The sequence below is a fragment of the Diachasmimorpha longicaudata genome, chromosome 5, assembly GCF_034640455.1.
Source record: "Diachasmimorpha longicaudata isolate KC_UGA_2023 chromosome 5, iyDiaLong2, whole genome shotgun sequence".
Classification (NCBI taxonomy): domain Eukaryota; kingdom Metazoa; phylum Arthropoda; class Insecta; order Hymenoptera; family Braconidae; genus Diachasmimorpha; species Diachasmimorpha longicaudata.
Window position 1 is genome coordinate 1046437 of NC_087229.1, and position 19380 is coordinate 1065816.

Genomic DNA, 19380 nt, shown 5'->3' on the forward strand with positions numbered 1-19380 from the left:
CCTCAATGCTTTCAGCTGGTATTAAAATATCATCGATATATACCAGTGCATAGCCCTTCATGATCTTATTCATTATCCTTTGGAATACTGCTGGTGCATTGGCAAGACCAAATGGCATACGCAAGAATTCCCACTGTCCATCGGGCGTTACAAATGCGGTTAAAGGAATGGACTCCGGTTCCACCGGAATTTGATAAAACCCAGATTTCAGGTCAAGAGATATAAAAACGCCCTTATTCGCTAATTGATCAATCTGATCGTCAATCAACGGCAGTGGATAAATTATGCGTTTCGTGACTTTGTTCAACCCGCGATAATCGACTGCCATTCGTGGTTCCCCATGTTTTCGATCAACCAGTAAAATTGGGCTGGCATAGGGAGAATTGCTCTCACGAATAATACCGTTATTTTCTAAATCGGCGACAATTTCTCCAACCTTTTTTCTTTCTTCCCTAGATAAACGATATGGCCCCCGACGAATAGGCTCATTATCCGTCAATTCAATTCGCATTTTTCCGGCGGTTGTACATCCTAGCTCGCTCATAGTCAGCGCCACATTACCCCGATATTTATTTAAAAGTGATATTAATCGCGTTGTTGATTCAGCATCAAGTTCCTTACAATTTATATCTATTATCTCAATCGATCTCCGAGAACCATTTTCAACCATGTTTACCTCTCGGGAATTTACATCGTCCAACTGTTTATTTAACGTGAACGTTACTCCGGTCGCATTTGACAACGCCATAATCCCAGTCTTAGCCAACACATCACGTCCAATAATGATTTCCTTTGAAAGTTCATTATCGGCAACTACAAAGACTTTGATTTCGAATGATATTCCATCGATGTGAATTTTTAATTTAGAACGAGCTAGAGGGACAACGATCGCGTGATTGAAACCTGATAAAGTTTTCTTTGTTTCCTTTTGTTTCAAATTAAAATGTCGAGCTACACTTTCCCGTATGATCGAACAATCGCTACCCAAATCTACAGTGCATATCCTGTCCTCTTTTTCGATCCGACATTTCTTCAGAGGTTTGTTTATCTTACCGGACTCAACCTCGAGAACACGTAGCGGTTGTGGTCCCCCCCGTTTTAGTCATGCTTTCTTCTCCATCTTCGTTTTATTATTATTATTTTTCTTTTTGTAACAGTCAGCCTCGATATGACCTAACATCTCACAATAATCGCATTTAACCCTTTTTTTTTCCGATTTTTCTTCCCCGGTCACTCGAGGGTCCTGTTTAGATTTTCCGGCTTGACTATTATTTGGACAATCGCGTTTCTTATGCCCCGGCTTCTTACACATAAAACACAAATCCTTCTCATACTTCCCACGATTTTTGAATTCGATCTTTTTAGAATCTTTTGTTTTATCCGTTTTTCGAATCTTTTCCTCTGGAAATTCACTAATACTTTCACAGAGATCGGCAATGGTTTTATTTTTTGATGCCATCAGATTCATACGTAATTCCTTACTTTCAATGTCATGAACGATCAATTGGACTACATTTTGCTCCTCAATTTCTAAACCCAATTTATTAATTCTTCGAGACTTCTCAAAGCAATACTCTAATAAATCGCTACCTGGTTCAGCCTTATAATCCGCTGCTGCATGGAATAATACCCCAAAATTATCTCTAGGTGGAAACTGTCTCATTAATGTCACCGAAAATGCCTCCCAAGTCAACGGTTCCTGACTGAGTGACTCGTACCATTGCCGTGCAATCCCCCTTAACTTCAACGTTGCTAAATACAATTTATGTTGGTCCGACCAATCATACATTATTGCATACCTATCAATTTTCTCTAACCATTTGGTTGAAGATAGAATTTTCGATTGCGGATTGAATTCCGGCAAAATCTTTTCATTAATATATCTAGTTGACAGTTTCGAACCTGTTTGTGCAAAACCCGCGAGCGCCTCAGTTAACTTGTCAATACTTGACTCACCGCTTCCTGAAGCTTTAATCCCTCCTTCGGTAGAACCAACCGTTCCGGACGTTTTCATTTGTAATGAACTGATGAGAGAGTCACCACTAGAAGGACTCAAGCCTCGAATAACTCTGCTATCCGTGCATCTGGATCCCAAATCATCTCGATTGCTTCGATGCCTATGATGTATTGATGGGCTCTTCTGTTGCCCACGACGATGACCATGCTCTCTAGAATGACTCCTGGATCGTCTGCTATGAGACTTGTGGTTCTTGGACCGACTTCTGTCTCGCCTGTCCTGGGATCTGCCAACCTTCGATCGGCTTCTGTCTCGTCGACTTCGACGTACTGGGGTCCTGGAACGAGTTCGATTTCGACTCGACCCCGAATTACGTCGATGCTTCCTGTCACGATCTCGTTCAAGATCCGACATGTTTGATGATCGATTAACACACGTTAGATCAAAACTATTAACTCACTGAGTTCACTAAGCACGTGTGTAATCCCACTTCTGAACTGTAGTGTATTTTTTAAATTAGAGTTTATGTAAAGTAAAATAGTCTTTTATTATTGAATAGATGATAGTTAACGGTAAGATGTTTTACAATAATCGTTAGGTTTTTAACAAACAATAATTAATATTTTTAAGAGAATAAATGGGAGCTTATGGGTGAAGTGCTCTCGCCTGCGTTGCTGGGCGAACTGCCTGATCTTGTTCCTTGTCAAGATCTTTGACACTGCATGTGTCACCAACAACCGTGTGTTTCGTCATTTGTTTAGACGATCGAGTTCAGACCTGCGTCGCCATGGTCCAGTACCTCTCGTATTTCCATCCTCCAACTCGGTGGTTCCTCGCACAGGCCCGTCTTTGTTCGTTACCCCTAAAGTCTCTAATGACCCCTTGGAAAAATTTCTCCCACAGAGTGGTATTCGGGGGATTACTTTTTCCATCCAAATCTTGGCCGATAGAATTGCACGATGAGACATAATTTTCAACGAATTGCCATCCAATCTGTCCGATACAATTGAGGGTTACTTCATCATTTGTTTTTTTTATATAGGCAACATGAAAAATTTCCAGTGAAATTTCCAAGAATTTCCGTGGAAATACCGTGTTGCCTATACAATATAACGTCGAATGGTGCAATCCTATTGGCCAAGATTTGGCTGGGAAAAATAATCACAAAAAATTCGCTGACGTTAAAGCCGCTGAAAAATAATGAGAAATCCGCTGATGTTCAAAAGAAAAAAGTGATTAATGAGCACACAATTATATATATATTTTCTCGAAACCTGGTTTTTATGTAGAATCAAGGGCGTTTACGGTATATGGATTTCTAATAATTTGTTAAAACTAGTATTTAAACAGTATTGGCAAAGTATCATTCAAATAAGAACTTTAGATTTAAATTTTCATACATCTCCGGTAGTATAGTGGTCCAGTATTTCCGCCTGTCACGCGGACGACCGGGGTTCGATTCCCCGCCGGAGAGATTTTTTTTTTTAATAAACAAAGTCAAAATTATAATTATCACGTACCCATAAATTTAAGAGAAAAAAAAAGTTGATTCCCATATGTATGACAACCAAAATAATATTTTTCACTTCACCGTAAAGTCACGGGTCACGGCGGAGTTGTCAGCATGTAATTGGCGAGTTATTGCGCACGAACATGTAAAATAACGTACGCTACTATGGCAAAAACTTCATGTTCATTTATTCCAACAATTTGGGGTGCAATACTACGCAACAAATGCAGTAAACGTGCGAGTTCTCGAAGGCCAGCCACAAACGATTTTTTTAACCACACGAGTCACAAAATCTATACCGCATGGGTTTCGTATGTTGCGCACGTTATTGATAATGCGTCTTGAAATTAAATATTCACCTACCACCAATAATTTATCTCTCATATGACATCTCAAATATATTTTCATTCCCCCATTTATTCCGCACATTTTTTTTATATTCAGTACCGTTGAGCGTCAATAATACCAGTGCTGTTGATGGCAGAGGTGAAAATATTTTCCACCGGTTACTTGGAGAGAATACGAATGAAGTAGCGCGTGTAAAGTGCATACCGAGCGTTGCTTTTACATTTAAAAACTGTTGGAGTTTGAAATTTATTAAAGGGATATTTGAATGTTCAACCCTGCACCGGGGTTTTATCATTAGTTTTGAGTTATGAATTGGGACGAACGAGAAATTATTTTTTGATGAATCCGGTGTGCGTCATGAACTTTCTACGATGACGCATTCAGATTTTTTTAGTGTGTGTAAATGTGTCACATGAAATGATCAATTTGCGAAGGTGATTCTAGACAATATTTTTAATTCTATACGAAGATAAATATTTAGAAAAAATAGAGGAACTCATAGTTCACTCACTGATTGACTGAGAAATTTTACCTAACAGCATCGTAATTTTTCATAAACGATTCACATAAAAATTCCGTGAAAGTTCCGTTAAATTTCGTGTCACCGCACCTCCATCCGGAATGACAGAAAAAATGTGATTTTTACCGAAAATTTCGCTCTGCGCAGATCTTGAAATTAGCTTTTTTTAAAGACTGGAAGAATCATTAAGAATTCATATGCTCGTAAAAAAGTTGACTCCACAAATACTGATAACTATACGATAGTGGAAGTAAAATAAAAGAATCCTCTGATACTATTACTCTCTCTTCCCGTTGCGATACGTTCAATAAAATAAATTTACCCGATGGAAATGAAGAAAAAACTTTGTATATTAACATGAAATTCAATTACTTGACATGAAATATTCAATGTATATTAAGTAGAGCCTCGGGAAACTTCTCGAGAGAGTTCGGTATCTCTCTAATCGGATTTACAATTGTTTGAGTCTTTGAACTCAAACGATTGTCGACCCTCATCCACTGGGTCAAAGGGAGGAAAAATCAGTGCCAAGTGGTTGAATGTTGGTACTTTGTATTCATCCTGGATAACATCGTGGAAACGTCTCAACAATTCTCTGTTTTCTTCCCTCCTTATATCTTATACGTGACGTACCTGATTCCAGCAGGCGTGATTGTCTGTTTGAATAAGCTATAGAAACTACCATGAAAGTTTCAGTGAACTACTCACGGAGTTTGATTGAAGTGGGTGAAGCTACTGGAGATAACTGGCATTATTGATGATTTTTTCGGGGGATTGAGTCATTACATTCTATTGTAATGGGGTGAATACACCCGTGAAAAAAATCATATAAGAAGCACAGGTTCCAATCTACCCGACCAAAAGTGTCTGTAACTACTTCCATTTGTGTTGCGAGGCTCCTTTTATTACTTAGTCTATGATACACTGCCTTACCGACACTTTGTGTCCACGAATTGCAATCATTTGCATAACGTGAGAGCAAAATTATACGTAAGTCGCTGAATTTTTAGGAAGCATCTCGTAATTTTCCGTGCCGGGGACTAGAATTGAGGTGCAACATCCTTGAATACTGGAATGTGTTTTACTCACACATAAAAATAATTCCTACACGAAGAGAAAAATATCACAATTTTTATAGTGTGATTCCAATTAAAATTACTGTGGTGCCTTAAAATTTCTTTATTGGCTTAGGAAAACTTCTATATCGGCCTCGTAAAAATTAAAAGTCAGTTACAACATTTCTCATGACGAAGTCCAACATCGGTAATAATCGGCTTTATTCGGCGCTCATCGTTAACCAATCCCAGTGAGTTATCGAAAAATTGCTGGCACAGTAAAAAGCCCCAGTAAGAGGGCCCAATAAAATAAACTGACCTAGATAGGACTTTTCCAAAAGATTTCTATCAATTTTTCATTTAACCTCAAATAAAAAATGATGGACCTTCAAATTTTATAATGCTGTTTAGTAAATTTTACGAAGCCACATGTCATTAATTAGAACATTGACGGTATTGATCAAAATTTTTACGTGTGAATAAAAGATATTCAATTGCACCTCGATCATAGGGCCCGGCACATTAATTTGTCACAGCCTTTTCTTTCCGTATATCAATCCCGTAAATTTTGTAATTAATGATATGGGATTGTGTAAAATTTACTGAACATCACTATAAAATTTGGAGATCTATAATTTTTTTATTTGAGGTCAAACGAAAATTTCATAGAATTGTTGTGAGAATTTCTATTTTAATCACTTTTCACTGTGCCACACAACAATTTTTCCATAACTCATTGTAATTGGTTAACGATGAGCGCCGACGATAGCCGATTATTAGCGACGTTGGCCTTCGTCATGAGAACTGTTGCATGCGACTTTGAATTTTTACGAGACCGATATAGAAGTTTTCCTAAACCGATTAAGAAATATGACTACGCGACATCGTAATTTTTCTCAGCCCTGCAGTTTCCGCGGAAATTGTAAAACAGCGCAGTAATATTTATCGGAATCACACTATAAAAATCGTCAAATTTTTCTCGCCCTATAATTCTAGATTAAAAATTCAAGTTCAATTAATAATTTTTCTCTGAACAATACCGCTCGATGACCACTCGATGGTTCGTCGATTCACCATCAGCTTGAGCACTTGGTCAATGGTTTTTGGGTCGTTAATCGATCATTAGATAATAATCACTGAACAGTTGATTGCTACTCGATAGCCAGTCGATGGTTGGTCAATCGACGATCAATGGTCGATGGCAATTCGATTGCTAGTCTCGATCCTCAGTCTATTAATTCAGTAGAGATCGACTAGTACTTGGCTGCATTTTAGTATTAAACGAGCCCTGGTCCACGTCTGGTACGCAAATCGCCAATACTGGTCGATCATTGGTTCGATGTTTGGATGATAACACCGAGCCAACCATGTCAAATAATAATAGACCAAGCATTGGGGTCATGTCGGGCCCAATTATGGCTGCAATCTTGGGCCATAATGAAGATTTCTATCGAAGGAATTGAAGATTGAACAATTTCCCCGTCTCTGTAAATAAAAGAATTACATCAATTGGCCGGTAATGGGAAGGGGAGGGGAATAAATTCGTGTTATCAGGCTTTTTTTCAGGGAGAAATGTCGGGGGAAAAAGCCCAGGAAAAATAATATAACGACGTGTGAATCGGGAGATTTTCACATGTGAAACTATCTTTATGCAATTCGCAAATACGTGTGCCCCCAGAATGCCTTCAAATTCTCTTTTAACGAAATGGTGAAATTGATTAACTAGGTAACTAATTAACTTCACAACAAGGCTTTTGCTCCAGTGAATATTCCAGTTTCTACATCCCACAATAATGTTCATTGTTTCAGTTAATTAATTTCCCTGAGGGAGCGGAAAACTCATTAATTCATATGGTAATTAATTCCTTGATTAAATTGGAAAGAACAAAATTTATATCACTCTGCAAATACCTCAAAAATGGTGGTATCAACTGAAAGTCATTAAAAAGCCTTTGAGGCATGAAGTAGATTTCACAAAAAAAAACAATGGTTCATTCCATGGAGAGATGATTTAGTAAATTTTCTTGGCTTAAGTTGCTCGTGTTTTTATTACATTTTCATTACAAGTGAATGAGAAGCATTTAGGGCCACATAATTGGGTAATTAATGGTGATGAATTTATCCGATAACTACCTCAGTGGTTTTTTAATGAAAAATCTCAGTTAAAAATTTTGGATAGAAGATAAACTTTGCAATTAGTTTTCTCGAAATGTTTTCTCTTCTCTTAATATCGATAATGTTCAAACATCGTCGGTAGGTTTCCACGTAAAAACTATGGATCTTTCGAATATTTTTGATTATTTTTCCCACCCAAATTTCAGCCAATAGAATTGCACCATTTGTTGATATTTTGTATAGCCTACCTCGAATATCAGCGATTATTTTTCCCATCCAAATCTTGGCCAATAGGATTGCACCATTCGATGTTATTTTGTATAGTCAACACGGTATTTCAGCGGAAATTCTTGAAAATTTCACTGGAAATTTTGCATGTTGCCTATATAAAAAAAACAAATGATGAAGTAACCCTCAATTGTATCTGACAGATTAAATGGCAATTCGTTGAAAATTATGTCTCATGGTGCAATTCTATCGGCCAACATTTGGATGCAAAAAATAATCCCCCGAATACCACTCGAACTTCGAAATTATCTGATATTTCCCTCAAGGTTCCCTACAAACAAATAAGCTTGTCAAGTTTTCCAGAAAAATCACTCGCGCTTCGCGCTCGTGATTTTTAGACTGGAAAACTTGACACGTTCATTTGTTTGCAACGAATCTATCGGGAAATATTCGATAATTTTGAAGCACTTGTGGTATTATATGTGAGAAATCTTTGAAAGCATCTTTCAAATATCTCTAAAAGATTGACTTGAATATCTTTTTGGTGAGCTTTTGAGAGTGCTTAATATGTATGGACAAAAATGGATCGTCTGTCTATAGCTGTTTTCAGTCCATTTCAGTATGTTATAGTTTTTATAACTTTTTTCCAAATAGTACCGAAATGTTTAAAATGTTTTTAATAAAAAGGACCAAAGGAGAAACAGAAAGGAATGAGTGAACAAGGGCCGTTTGTCAAATGGGTCTAGAGTGTGAAAACTTTGGTCACTAAGAGTCAGTTGATCTGGAAACATCATACGAGAAAGATATACCTTCTGCGTGCGATAATAAATAATTAAAGTTGATAGTTAAATCGTTTTTATATTATTGAGACAATCCCTATCTATAATCCAATATGAGCCATAAAGATCACAAGACAGCATTTTTTTAATATCTTCAGGAAGTATTTTTTCACGAGATATTTAGCACAGAATTTTTTTTTTCATATTTTTTTGTGCCGCAAATGTCTGCTGCAAATCTTGAAAAAAAAAATATCCTTCGAAGATAGCTTTGGCTCATCCAAAAACTATTTAAAAACTCTTCCGAAGATTTGCAAGAATCTTCCAAAGGTTTCCTTCCAAGGCTAAATTTTTCGGATAGATCATAGAATCCGCCAAAAAGTAATTAGAAGTTGAGTAGGAATTCGACAGAGTTGTTTATTTAATCGCCGAGCTTTCCGACTAAATTTTTTCGTCGGTGTATACTTCAAGTGAGAGTGACACATTTATTTAAAAGGTGCTTTTACGTTGAGATGTGAAGAGCTCCGTAGAAATGATCGAGTCGTTCGGTAACAGCTGGATATTTTGGTCGTTCGAAAAACTTATCAAATCGTTCATGAAATTTTTGAAAGAATCATCGAAAGATCTTCGGGTGATCTCGCTGGTGCCCCAAAAAGTTTCTTCGGAAAATCTTTGAGAGACAATTTTCGTTTAGAAATATATTCGGAAGAGGATTTGGTAAAAATCATTTTCAATGGTGAAATCCTATCACCTGAAAAAAATATTGCCAAAAATCTTTCTGAGAATCTTTTTGGGTCATCAGAGAGAGACCGAAGATCTCCCGATGATTCATCTGACGGCTTCCGAAAGATCTTCATCAGCAGACAAAACTTTTCCACGTGGAAATAATCCATTAATTTGGTAAAAATTATTGTTCAAAAAGCTCGTTAATTATTTAGTGATTATCAAACTTTACGATAATTTCTGCCGAATTTTTAATCTGGGTAGATGAAAAAATTATAAACATACTCCTCGTGTGGGTGGACATATTAAAAAAAAATGAATTCTATTGTAGTAGAAAACACTTAGCCCTATCCCCCTATTGAGTTTTATTCTATTCGTTTTTTTATCGATGAAATAAAAAACGAATTCCTGACGTTGGCAATCAGTGAAACGACAATAGAAAGTACCAGTTTAGTGAGATGGCTGATCGGCCGACCCGGAAGGAACCCGATGAGCACGAGTTGACCTACATCCGGTGTAAAGCCAGTGAGCCAGATCTTCATGTGTATAATGTTTGTAACTCACTCATACATCCGCAAAATACCTGTCCCGTTTGGTCAGGGTAATACCCAGTGCGGTTATCTGGCTCACGACCACATCAACCCCCACGCTCACTGTTATTCTCTATTCATCGCTTCATTATTTGCATTAACTGCATATTCGATACAGCTTAATTATTGCAATAGGATCATTCGATATACTCACAAGTTGTTTTGTTCATTTGTCGTTTCCCTGCGTGTCTGAATTGATTCTACACAATAAAATAAAAAAATACTCTAATCGAGTATGAAATACACTTGAACATAAAAATGAATAAAATAAAAAAATATATAAATAAGTGAGTAATATTATTATACTTATTTCAAGTATAATAAAATATACTCGATTCAAGTATTTTTTTCAAATATATTTTTCGCGAACGGAGAGCGTTTTTTAAAGAAAAATTACCCTACTCTAGAACGTAAAATGGAATCATGCGTCATTGTGTCTTCATTTTTATTGCAAAATATAGTAAAATTAATATATCATAAATTTTTTTTAATGCAAATTAATTTTTAACAAAATCTGCAAGGAGAGAAAAATGTCGTATCTTTTTTGGTATTGAACTTTCCGTCATTTTTATCTGAGTCGTCTGTGAAAAATTACGATACGATCACGCAAAATTTCATAGACGATTCCGTAATCGGTGTGCAAACTGCGACTTCAGTAATGTTTGCTGAATATTTCTCTCCGTGTGGGAAAAATGGCCGTGTTAGCGCGATAAAACACGTTCATTTGGATAGAACTAGAAAGTTTTATACGCTAGGGCCGGAATTTTTCTCTGGCGCTGCTACGGATTCCTTTGGAGTCCGAAAAATTCATGTGTCAGCGGTGAAGAACAATTTTGATTTTTTAGAGAATTTTCAAAAAATATCTTTTCTCGATAGTTTTTCGACCAACCCTTTTTTACAACTATTCTTGATTTGAACATTGTAAAAAACAATAGGGTCTTTTAAAAATGCTCGACAAGTTAATTGTTTTTGGATAGCTTTCGGCAAGTGATGAATAAAATACTCAACTTTCTAAATACAAATTCACAAATTTCCAAGCTCAGATAAAATACCAATACTGATTGCATAGTATATCCACCTAAAAGGTAAATAGAAACTATCAGGATATCTAAAAAAACATAAATAAATTCCTAAAATAATTTTCCTCTTGCCTGGCCACTTGAATTAATTAAAAATCGATGGAAAATGGGAGGAAAAAAATTACAAGTCTTGAGGTTAACTGGGGGAAATATAAAAAGCTCAGATATATCGATCCCGACGTCAAGAGACCGCCAAACTATATTCCACCGAACATGGGTCCTTCCGTTTATTTCCTGTGCTCTCTCTGGCACTCACCGCAAGGCTTTTCACTGAAAATTTCATTGCATCCGGGTAGCAGTTGAGGCAGAAAAATACGTCTGACTTGGAGGGAATTATCTTTTGAATTTATATGGGGCAGACTAGCGTTTTTTATCATCAATATGTTATTTTTACACGACGGCGCTTCTGGTGATGTCATTAAACTCTTATAGAAGTGGGTATAAAAATGTCGAGGAGAATTGGTTCTTTCAATTTGACGAGATACTCTTCTTCGGGGATTCTTTATTCATGAGATTCAGGGTGAAGGGTTGAAACAGAGAAGAGTGTGGTATCCGCAGAATAATTGATTTTATCAACAAATATTTGAAGATTCTATTGGAGGGAATTTCGTCATTGATAAAAAGGGTTTTCTAAAAATTTATGGAATTTGCGGGACAACTTCAGAGACACATTTTTAAAATGAAATTTCAAAACTAGCGGAGGCTGGGGCATGATCTGATATCTTAGAGAAGGACTGTCATTTCGGTTTATCCATCATCCTACAAATTTCGTCATTTCGATTTTTATCTTAATCCTGAAATTGTTAATTTACGCGTCCAATATACTAGAGTCGATGGTATAATGGGACATTCTTAACACACTAAACAAATTTTAATTCTATTTATACATTTTTGGAGCTTTAATTGTTCGGAAGATGGTAAAAAAGGATTTTTCAATGAATACAGAGGATTGAATGTGTTGATAGTTCAACCTGGGGTATAATGGGGTGCTAGAAAAAATGGAAACGATTTTTTTGTATTGGCTGATATATATTTATATACTTTGAATGTTTTTCAATGTCTAAAGCATTTTTGATCATTTACGAGATTTAACCTTAATTTATTCAGAATTTATTTTCGTAGCAAAGTGCTAAGCTATGGTAAATTACAACCGAAGCTTTCGAGAATTGTGCATTTATTGTGCATTTACACAAATTATTTTAGGAGAACATGTCAAACAATCTTTTTTTTTAGCTCATGAAATATCTCATTCTCTCATAAAATTTCTCGTTTCAAGGATAAATTCTCAATTATAGAAAATTTGAATCTCAATTTATTACACTTTACCACTTCGCTACTGATGTCACTAACTTCATTTTTAAATTTGATTTTACTCTTATTTATTTCTGTATTTCCCATTTTTTAAATTGTATTTTATTCAACTTTTTCATTTTTCATTTTCTTCATTCTCGAGCTTTTTCGTCTTACCAACGTTTCAACAAGTGCGAAGCGGCTTATTTATGGTGCTGTGTTCTTATAATACACAAAAAAGCGATCTTTCAAAATTTCACGTTTTCGAGGTAGCTCATCGTGCCACGGATACCCCACCACAGAAAAATCCCAAGCTTATCTCAACATCTTCTCACTATATCAATGATAAATTTAATAATTACCAACAAAAGACCTGCATGCCCTGAATATTTAATTTTCCTACCTCGAACCTTCCACCAAAGAAATACGACGAGGGTTTCTTTAGTAAGATATAAAGGTGAAAAATAAACGGGTAAAATATTTTTGTTGCACGCAAAAGAACACGGTTTATTCTCAAAGCTCCTGGGATAACCGAGAGAATGAAGACAAAGAACGGAGGCCTGTGTAATAAGCAACAATGAAGTACAAACGAAAAAAAAAAAACGCCTGCTCTCTTCCAATCCACCGAGCATTCGAGTATTTCGAATATTTTCTACCACTAGAATTGTAATTAAATTCTCTTCCTTTCTACTTTGTTGTTTTCCATACTGTTCACTCAATCCCTTGGCTCACTATTACCGCGGAAAACTCTTGAACGTTTTCAAAGATGAAGGAGAGGGCTCTCTTGACTTTCATCTTTCCCGATCTGTTAATTGATGTGTACTGAATATTAAAATTTTGAAATTTTAGCTGAGCAAAAGAATTTGTTAATGAGTCTCATATTTATCAATATCAAAGCCAATAATTTGTATTTTTTTCCTGAAGGATTCAAGTCTTTGACAATTTTTTTTTCTCTACAGAAATGTCTCTTAAAAAATCCAACTGTCTGAGAAATGCTGATGAACATCCGTCTTAAAACAAAACTATTAATTTCGTATTCTATCTTCTTCCTATAGGATAATTAATTCTTCTGTTTACAATTTCTTCGCCACTTTTCGTAATTAAAAGTTTCAGAATGTAAATTCTTAAGTGACACGGGAGAGCCCCTCGAGCTTATTAAAGCTCTGATGTCTCTCCAATTCCATATCTACCTGCACTTCCAATTAAGAAAATTATGGGAATATAAAATGAGTTATGAAAAAATAAATGACATTTATTTATCTTACTCTTGCTCTCGTTTATCTTTCTCAGCCATTTCTAATTTTGTAAAATGTTTTGTGTGATTCTAGGAAAGTAAAGGAGTTGACAATCCAAGGAGACTAAACTTCCAATTGCATGAACTGAGAATGCGAGATAATTTACGTCTACACGTTCATGATGGTGTACCACGAACAATGCTGGTTGCCATTGTTCCATGTCTTCTGGTACTCTCATCGATCCAAGCTGGTAAATTTCATCTGAAAATTCCTTGATAATTATGAAAGTGGAGTAGTCATTGTTGGCTTTATCCTTATCCTGGGCGAAGAGAGGGCTTAATTTAATTAACAACGCCTTGTCAATTTACAAAGGAAATAAGAAAAGGAGGCAAAAACAAAAAGCTACCACCATCTTCATCAGCTGCTTGATCACTCTAGTTTCGTATTTACATTTTCCCGAGTCATTTAATTGATAATTTCTTATTGAGTAGATTCAATGACAGTCAGTTTGACTTCTAAGACATGACTCCTGTGAAGGGCAGAATAAGGCAGGGATTACGTCGATTGAAATCATTAGGATTGTCCGGAAAATATTTCGATAATTCGATTTTAAGAGAAATTGTTGAGTCGATACTTTCGTAGGAGAAGGCTTCCAGTATTATTTGGGGACAGGAGAGGACAAGGTGCTAGCGAAATAGTTATTTCTCCAGCTTACAATTATCGATCTCCTGTTAAAATTCAAATGGCACTGGCAAAGATTATTCTCTAGATCGCTACATAAGTTTAAAAAATCCTCAATCTGTGAATTTTAAACGGAGAAAATTTTTTAGTAAAAATTGCCCTGCCCCCTGCTAAACCTGTATTTTACGCAATCATTGATATATAAAAATCAAATCTTGTTTTTCGTTTGAGAAATATTGTCCTGGTGATAATAAATTATCTCACCTTATCTCACTTATGTTAATTTTTGTGTTTCTAACCCAGTAATTTTAACTTAAATTTCGAGAAATATTCTAGGTCCGCTCAGTAAATTTTGTCCTTCCAGAACAGTAAAAATCAATAGCAGCGATAAATTACTGTACCAGCTTCAACATAAAATTGTTAACATGACTGTGACGATTTTTGGAGATTTACTAACGCAATTATGGACACGCTGACAAAAGACTAAGCTCTGCTATAAAATTAATTTTTATTTTGTTATAAAATTTAATTTTCTTAATCTTTCATCGCGTGGCACCGTGCAAACATCCTTGAAAATCCCCACGACATTCGTCCTGAAAAAGACTATTTCAAGTTCAAGGAAGGGACGTCCTGGGACGTGAAAAAGTCAAGATCGGCCAGGAAAAATAATTTTCCCATGGAACTATGTTTTTTCTCAATTCTCACACACATATTCCAGATATTTCTAGGAACCATCATATGTGCATATTCCATGATATGCCAACTCATCGTTCAGAGTATTTCCACAAGAAAGCAGAAATGATTAATGGGTATCAATAGTGAATGGGCGCAAGTGGAGATGGAGAGTGCGGGGCACTTGTTACAGTCATGGGGAAACGTAAAAATAAACCCGGAGTCCAGATAACGGTTTCTCGTATCCTACTGCCACACTTTACCGTTTTCGTTTACCTGAGCGAGGCTCCCAGCCACTATCAATGCGTAATATTTTTTATTTTCATCCACAGAATGGTAAAATTATTATTTGTCCAGTGGTAAATGGCCTATGGGATTTTACTTTGTGGAGTGCTATTTTTTTCGGATCATGATGTTGAAGACAAAAATTACTCGTCATTAATAGTTTTAGCAAGAATTAGCGTTCAGCGAAACTTGGCATGTCGCAAAATTTAAAATAACGGGAAATTTTAATGACGAGAAGGGAATTTACTACAAAAGATTCTATTTTAATTTCTACTGAATTATATATGAGTTTATATAGAAATATTTTAGTAGAAAATATTCTAAAATATTTTCAGCATAAAATCTTATACGAGAGAACTCAATAGACCATTTTTTCAAAACAAATCATTTTATCGAAATATTTTCTATTCAAGCTCTGTGGCTGAATTGTGTTTATCTTTTTTTAATAAAGCGACCAGAATAAAATGAAACAAATGTTGAATCGTGAAAATTGTAAAAAAAAATCTCATTAACATAACGTGAATAGAATAATTTAGATCCAATAAAAATTGGAAATTTCTTAGGCGTAATCGGCCTTCTAGATGATTGAAGATAAATGAAGTTAAATTTTTAAACATGCGAACTCTATTTCCATGTACTTCTAATTTCGTCTAAATGTAGCGGATTCGAAAAAAATAATAACGAAAAAATATATCTTCAGAGAATCTAATTTGTTAATCCCTCTACCCACGAATTATTCATTTGGATATTAGATTGAAATTTTGTCAGTTTATGACAAGATAACTGATCCACAATTCGTTAAGACTTCCTACGAGATTATATTCGCTATTGCTCAACAGTCGACAATAGCCCCAATTGGGGGACTGTGGAATTCAATTAAAGATATAAAATCAGTTTATATTTTTCGATGAATATCAGAGATACCTTGACAGGTATTGGGTATGGAGTCTCTGATGTACATAATCCGTACCGCATTCAAGTCAATATGAGTAAATATAGGTCGAGCGATCGTATGAAAACTTGCCTCTTAGCATCCTTACTGGGCTATGCTCCCATTTCAATTTCCATTCAAATGAAATATTGAAAACTCGAATGTTTCTATTCAATAGAAAATCGATCGAGGATACGGCAACAGCACCAAAGATGTTTTCCACTCACCTGAGGAGTCTTCAGACTGCCGCTTGATTGTTTAACAATTTTTCTCTTTTATATTATTATTTCTGATTTTTTCCCCTGAGACATGCTGTAAAAGGGTGAAAAATCTGCTGCGTCAGATAAAAAATGTGCGCATGTATGTGGCTGTGTGCGTGCCTGTCAATAAAAGCCTTTATCGCTCTGCAACAGCTTGACTCAAGTACTTGAAATTCTGTATAAATTCATGGATATAGAGACTATCACGCTGTAGAATTTACATAGAATTATTTAAATAAACTTATGAAAAAATTCGGCCGAAAACTTTTACCATTTCACTAGAAAATTCTGCGAAATTTCTCGCAAAAACAAGAATTCTGGTGGAAATTCGAAGAATTTTCGTCAAAAGTTTTATTTTTTCTCGTAGATTTCATTTGACATATAAAAATCTGTGACTTTTTTCATTTGAATTTATCTCATGAATTTTTTTATATCAAAATTATTCAGCACAGATTTCTGTAGTGAAGTGGTAAAACGAGTCGAGAGATGAACTTTGGCCTCGGGTTTTGAGCAAAATATCAATATCCAAAACATCTAGAAATCGTCATAGAATGTTCATAGAATTTTTTTGTGAGACTTTTTTCCAAAAAAAAGGGATTGTAGAACTTCTGAAGTGATGCAATGGTCGCAAAACTCCGAAGAGACTCTGCAAGGGTTTCGTGGATTTTTTCGAAAAGTGTACCTCATGGGTTTTTTTTTATATGTATACGCAATGAGCTGTTTGAATACTGAATGTTGACGAGTCTTCAATATGATTTTAGAACCAATATTGACAGCACCAGGTAGATGTCCAGCTCTGACAGAATTGAGCTCGTGCCCATCCCGTGCACCTCCATGCTCCAGTGACTTTGAGTGCTCGAGTCCATCGGAGAGATGCTGCGAGACAGTTTGCGGTCTCAGATGTGTCCTAGGGGAGCTGACGGGCTGCGAGCAATTGGCTATAGCCGCTGGTCGACGTTCCCAAACAATCGTCGGTCATGGAACTGGCCAATTCGTTCCGCAGTGCAACAATATCACTGGCGAATTCGAACGAATTCAGTGCGAGTCCAACGAGAAAAATTGCTGGTGTGTTGATGAATTCGGTAGCGAAGTCGTTGGTACCAGAGCGCCCGCCAGGGATTTCATCGATTGTGAAAATCCAAGAAGCTGTCAGGCACATTCTTGTCGTATGTTGTGTCCTCTGGGATTCGAGGTACGTAAAGCTTTCAGTGGGGCTCAATATCTTTACTTTTTTCTATATTTCAATTGAATAAGAAATGGAAATTATCGGTTTTCTACCTTTTTATTCGTCCCAACGATCTCGTTCCACAGGGATAAATTCTTCAGTGAAAGGGAATTGATTGATAATTGATAATCACATTGTATTTAAACCATCTGTGGAAAAATAATCAACAAGTTAGCACATTTTTCCTGAGCTGTTGACCAATCTTTATTCGATTTGGTAATTTCAATTGAACTTTTCTATCTGTGCGCTGATTCATCTTCGGAGAACAGCGAAATTAATTCAAAGTTCTGATTTGTTTGAAGCCAAGTTAATAAATGAATTATAGTTTTGTATAAGAACAATTGAACTGTATTCGATTAAAATGTGTTTTCACTTGGAGAGCACTTGAGAAACTGACCAAGAGACGTCAAAGTTACAAAGATTGATTCCTTTCATTCCGGACTTAGTCATCTGCATTATATTATTTACTGAACTTTCATCTGAAGTTTTTTTGTAAGATCACACGGACGGTCTCTCCAAGAAGGCCGACCCCTTTTGATAATAAATTGAACGTATACAGGTCTGTAATACGATCGAATTGTGTTTGCTATTTTCAGTACTAAGAATACCAACGAACTCAACACAAACTGCATTACGAAGAGATAAAAAAAATATTAGTTACCAATTCCCTGATGTATCCATTTATTGGTATTCGATCGAAACTTGATTGGAAGTGAAGTTGTGCACCCGTTTGGAGAATGTAAATGAATAAAAAACAATATTTGATGAACAAAGAAAGGTGACGAGACACCTGAAAAGTTAAAATTTCACGAAAAATCATCGATTGATAACACTTTTAGCTTAATTTCTAGTCCACAGACGTGTCAATTCTTTTTGCATCCCTCTTCTGCTCTACATTCTGTTAATAAACATTTATTAATCATTTATAAAATCTGTTTGGTTACAATATCTTAATTCTGGTCAACTCCTCACTCGCTCAACTTATTAATCTGATCATTATTATTCCAGATTGACGAAATAAGTGGCTGTCCAAAATGTGAATGCCGAGACCCATGCAAGACAGTGACATGTCCAGGGTCCGGTCAGACCTGTGAGCTTGTGGACGCACCCTGTGCACGTCCACCGTGTCCCCCAATTCCCAGTTGTCGAAAAGCAAAATCCCTTTCTACAATTTGTCCTGCAGGCGAGCCCCTGCAAATAACCGATTCACCTCGTCCTTTCCTCTGTGGAGATACCCCAGGAAAGCCAAATTGTCCACCCCTTTACCGTTGTTTGGTCCAACCAAATGCTGAATATGGAGTTTGCTGTCCCTCGAGCCTTCGCCTCCAGCGCCCAGGGACTTGTCCAACGATCGAGGAGCCAGCGGACTGTGGTGCCTCTTGTGAACACGATTTAGATTGTCCAGGACCTCAGAAGTGTTGCTCCAGTGATCATTGTGGTGGTAAAGTTTGTGCTTTTGCAACTGGATTGAGTTCATGCCGAAAGAATCGAATGTCTGCTGAACTGTTGAGTATTTCGGAGAAAGAGGGCAGAGGATATATTCCTCAATGCACTGAGAACGGTAGCTACAATTCCCTCCAGTGCTCCAGAAATGGTCTAGTCTGCTGGTGCGTGGACACCGATGGGAGAAAGATTTCTGGTACAATGGGCTCCGCTAAGAATGTCACCTGTGAAGAGGCTAAACCAAGAGCTAGAGCTCTTGATGCATCTTGTCCATTGCAACAATGCGCCCAAGTTTGTCAGTATGGATTCAAGGTCGATGAAAGGGGATGCTCCACGTGCGAATGTGATGATCCCTGCCAGGGGTAAGTATACCTCATTACTTAGTTATTTACTCATTTTGCCGTGAATTCCGAAATTTTACAGAACTTTCATGAATCATTGACTTTCGATGACAGAC

General features: G+C 36.4%; 1 protein-coding gene and 1 non-coding gene across 4 annotated transcripts in view; both read left to right on the plus strand.

Annotated features, from left to right (window-relative positions):
- LOC135162719 (neurogenic locus notch homolog protein 1) overlaps positions 1 to 19380 on the plus strand; it is a 32686-nt gene that overhangs the window by 6460 nt on the left and 6846 nt on the right. For all 3 annotated transcript variants that reach the window (XR_010299002.1, XM_064121481.1, XM_064121480.1), the window contains exons 2-4: positions 13520 to 13676; positions 17017 to 17447; positions 18489 to 19285. Coding sequence is in view for 2 of the 3 variants with exons in the window: in XM_064121481.1 (XP_063977551.1) it covers positions 13577 to 13676; positions 17017 to 17447; positions 18489 to 19285 (1328 nt within the window). In the remaining variant the exon portion in view is untranslated. The remainder of the gene's footprint in view (positions 1 to 13519; positions 13677 to 17016; positions 17448 to 18488; positions 19286 to 19380) is intronic.
- On the plus strand, positions 3359 to 3431 carry Trnad-guc (transfer RNA aspartic acid (anticodon GUC)). The gene has a single exon. It is a non-coding gene; the product is annotated as a tRNA-Asp (tRNA).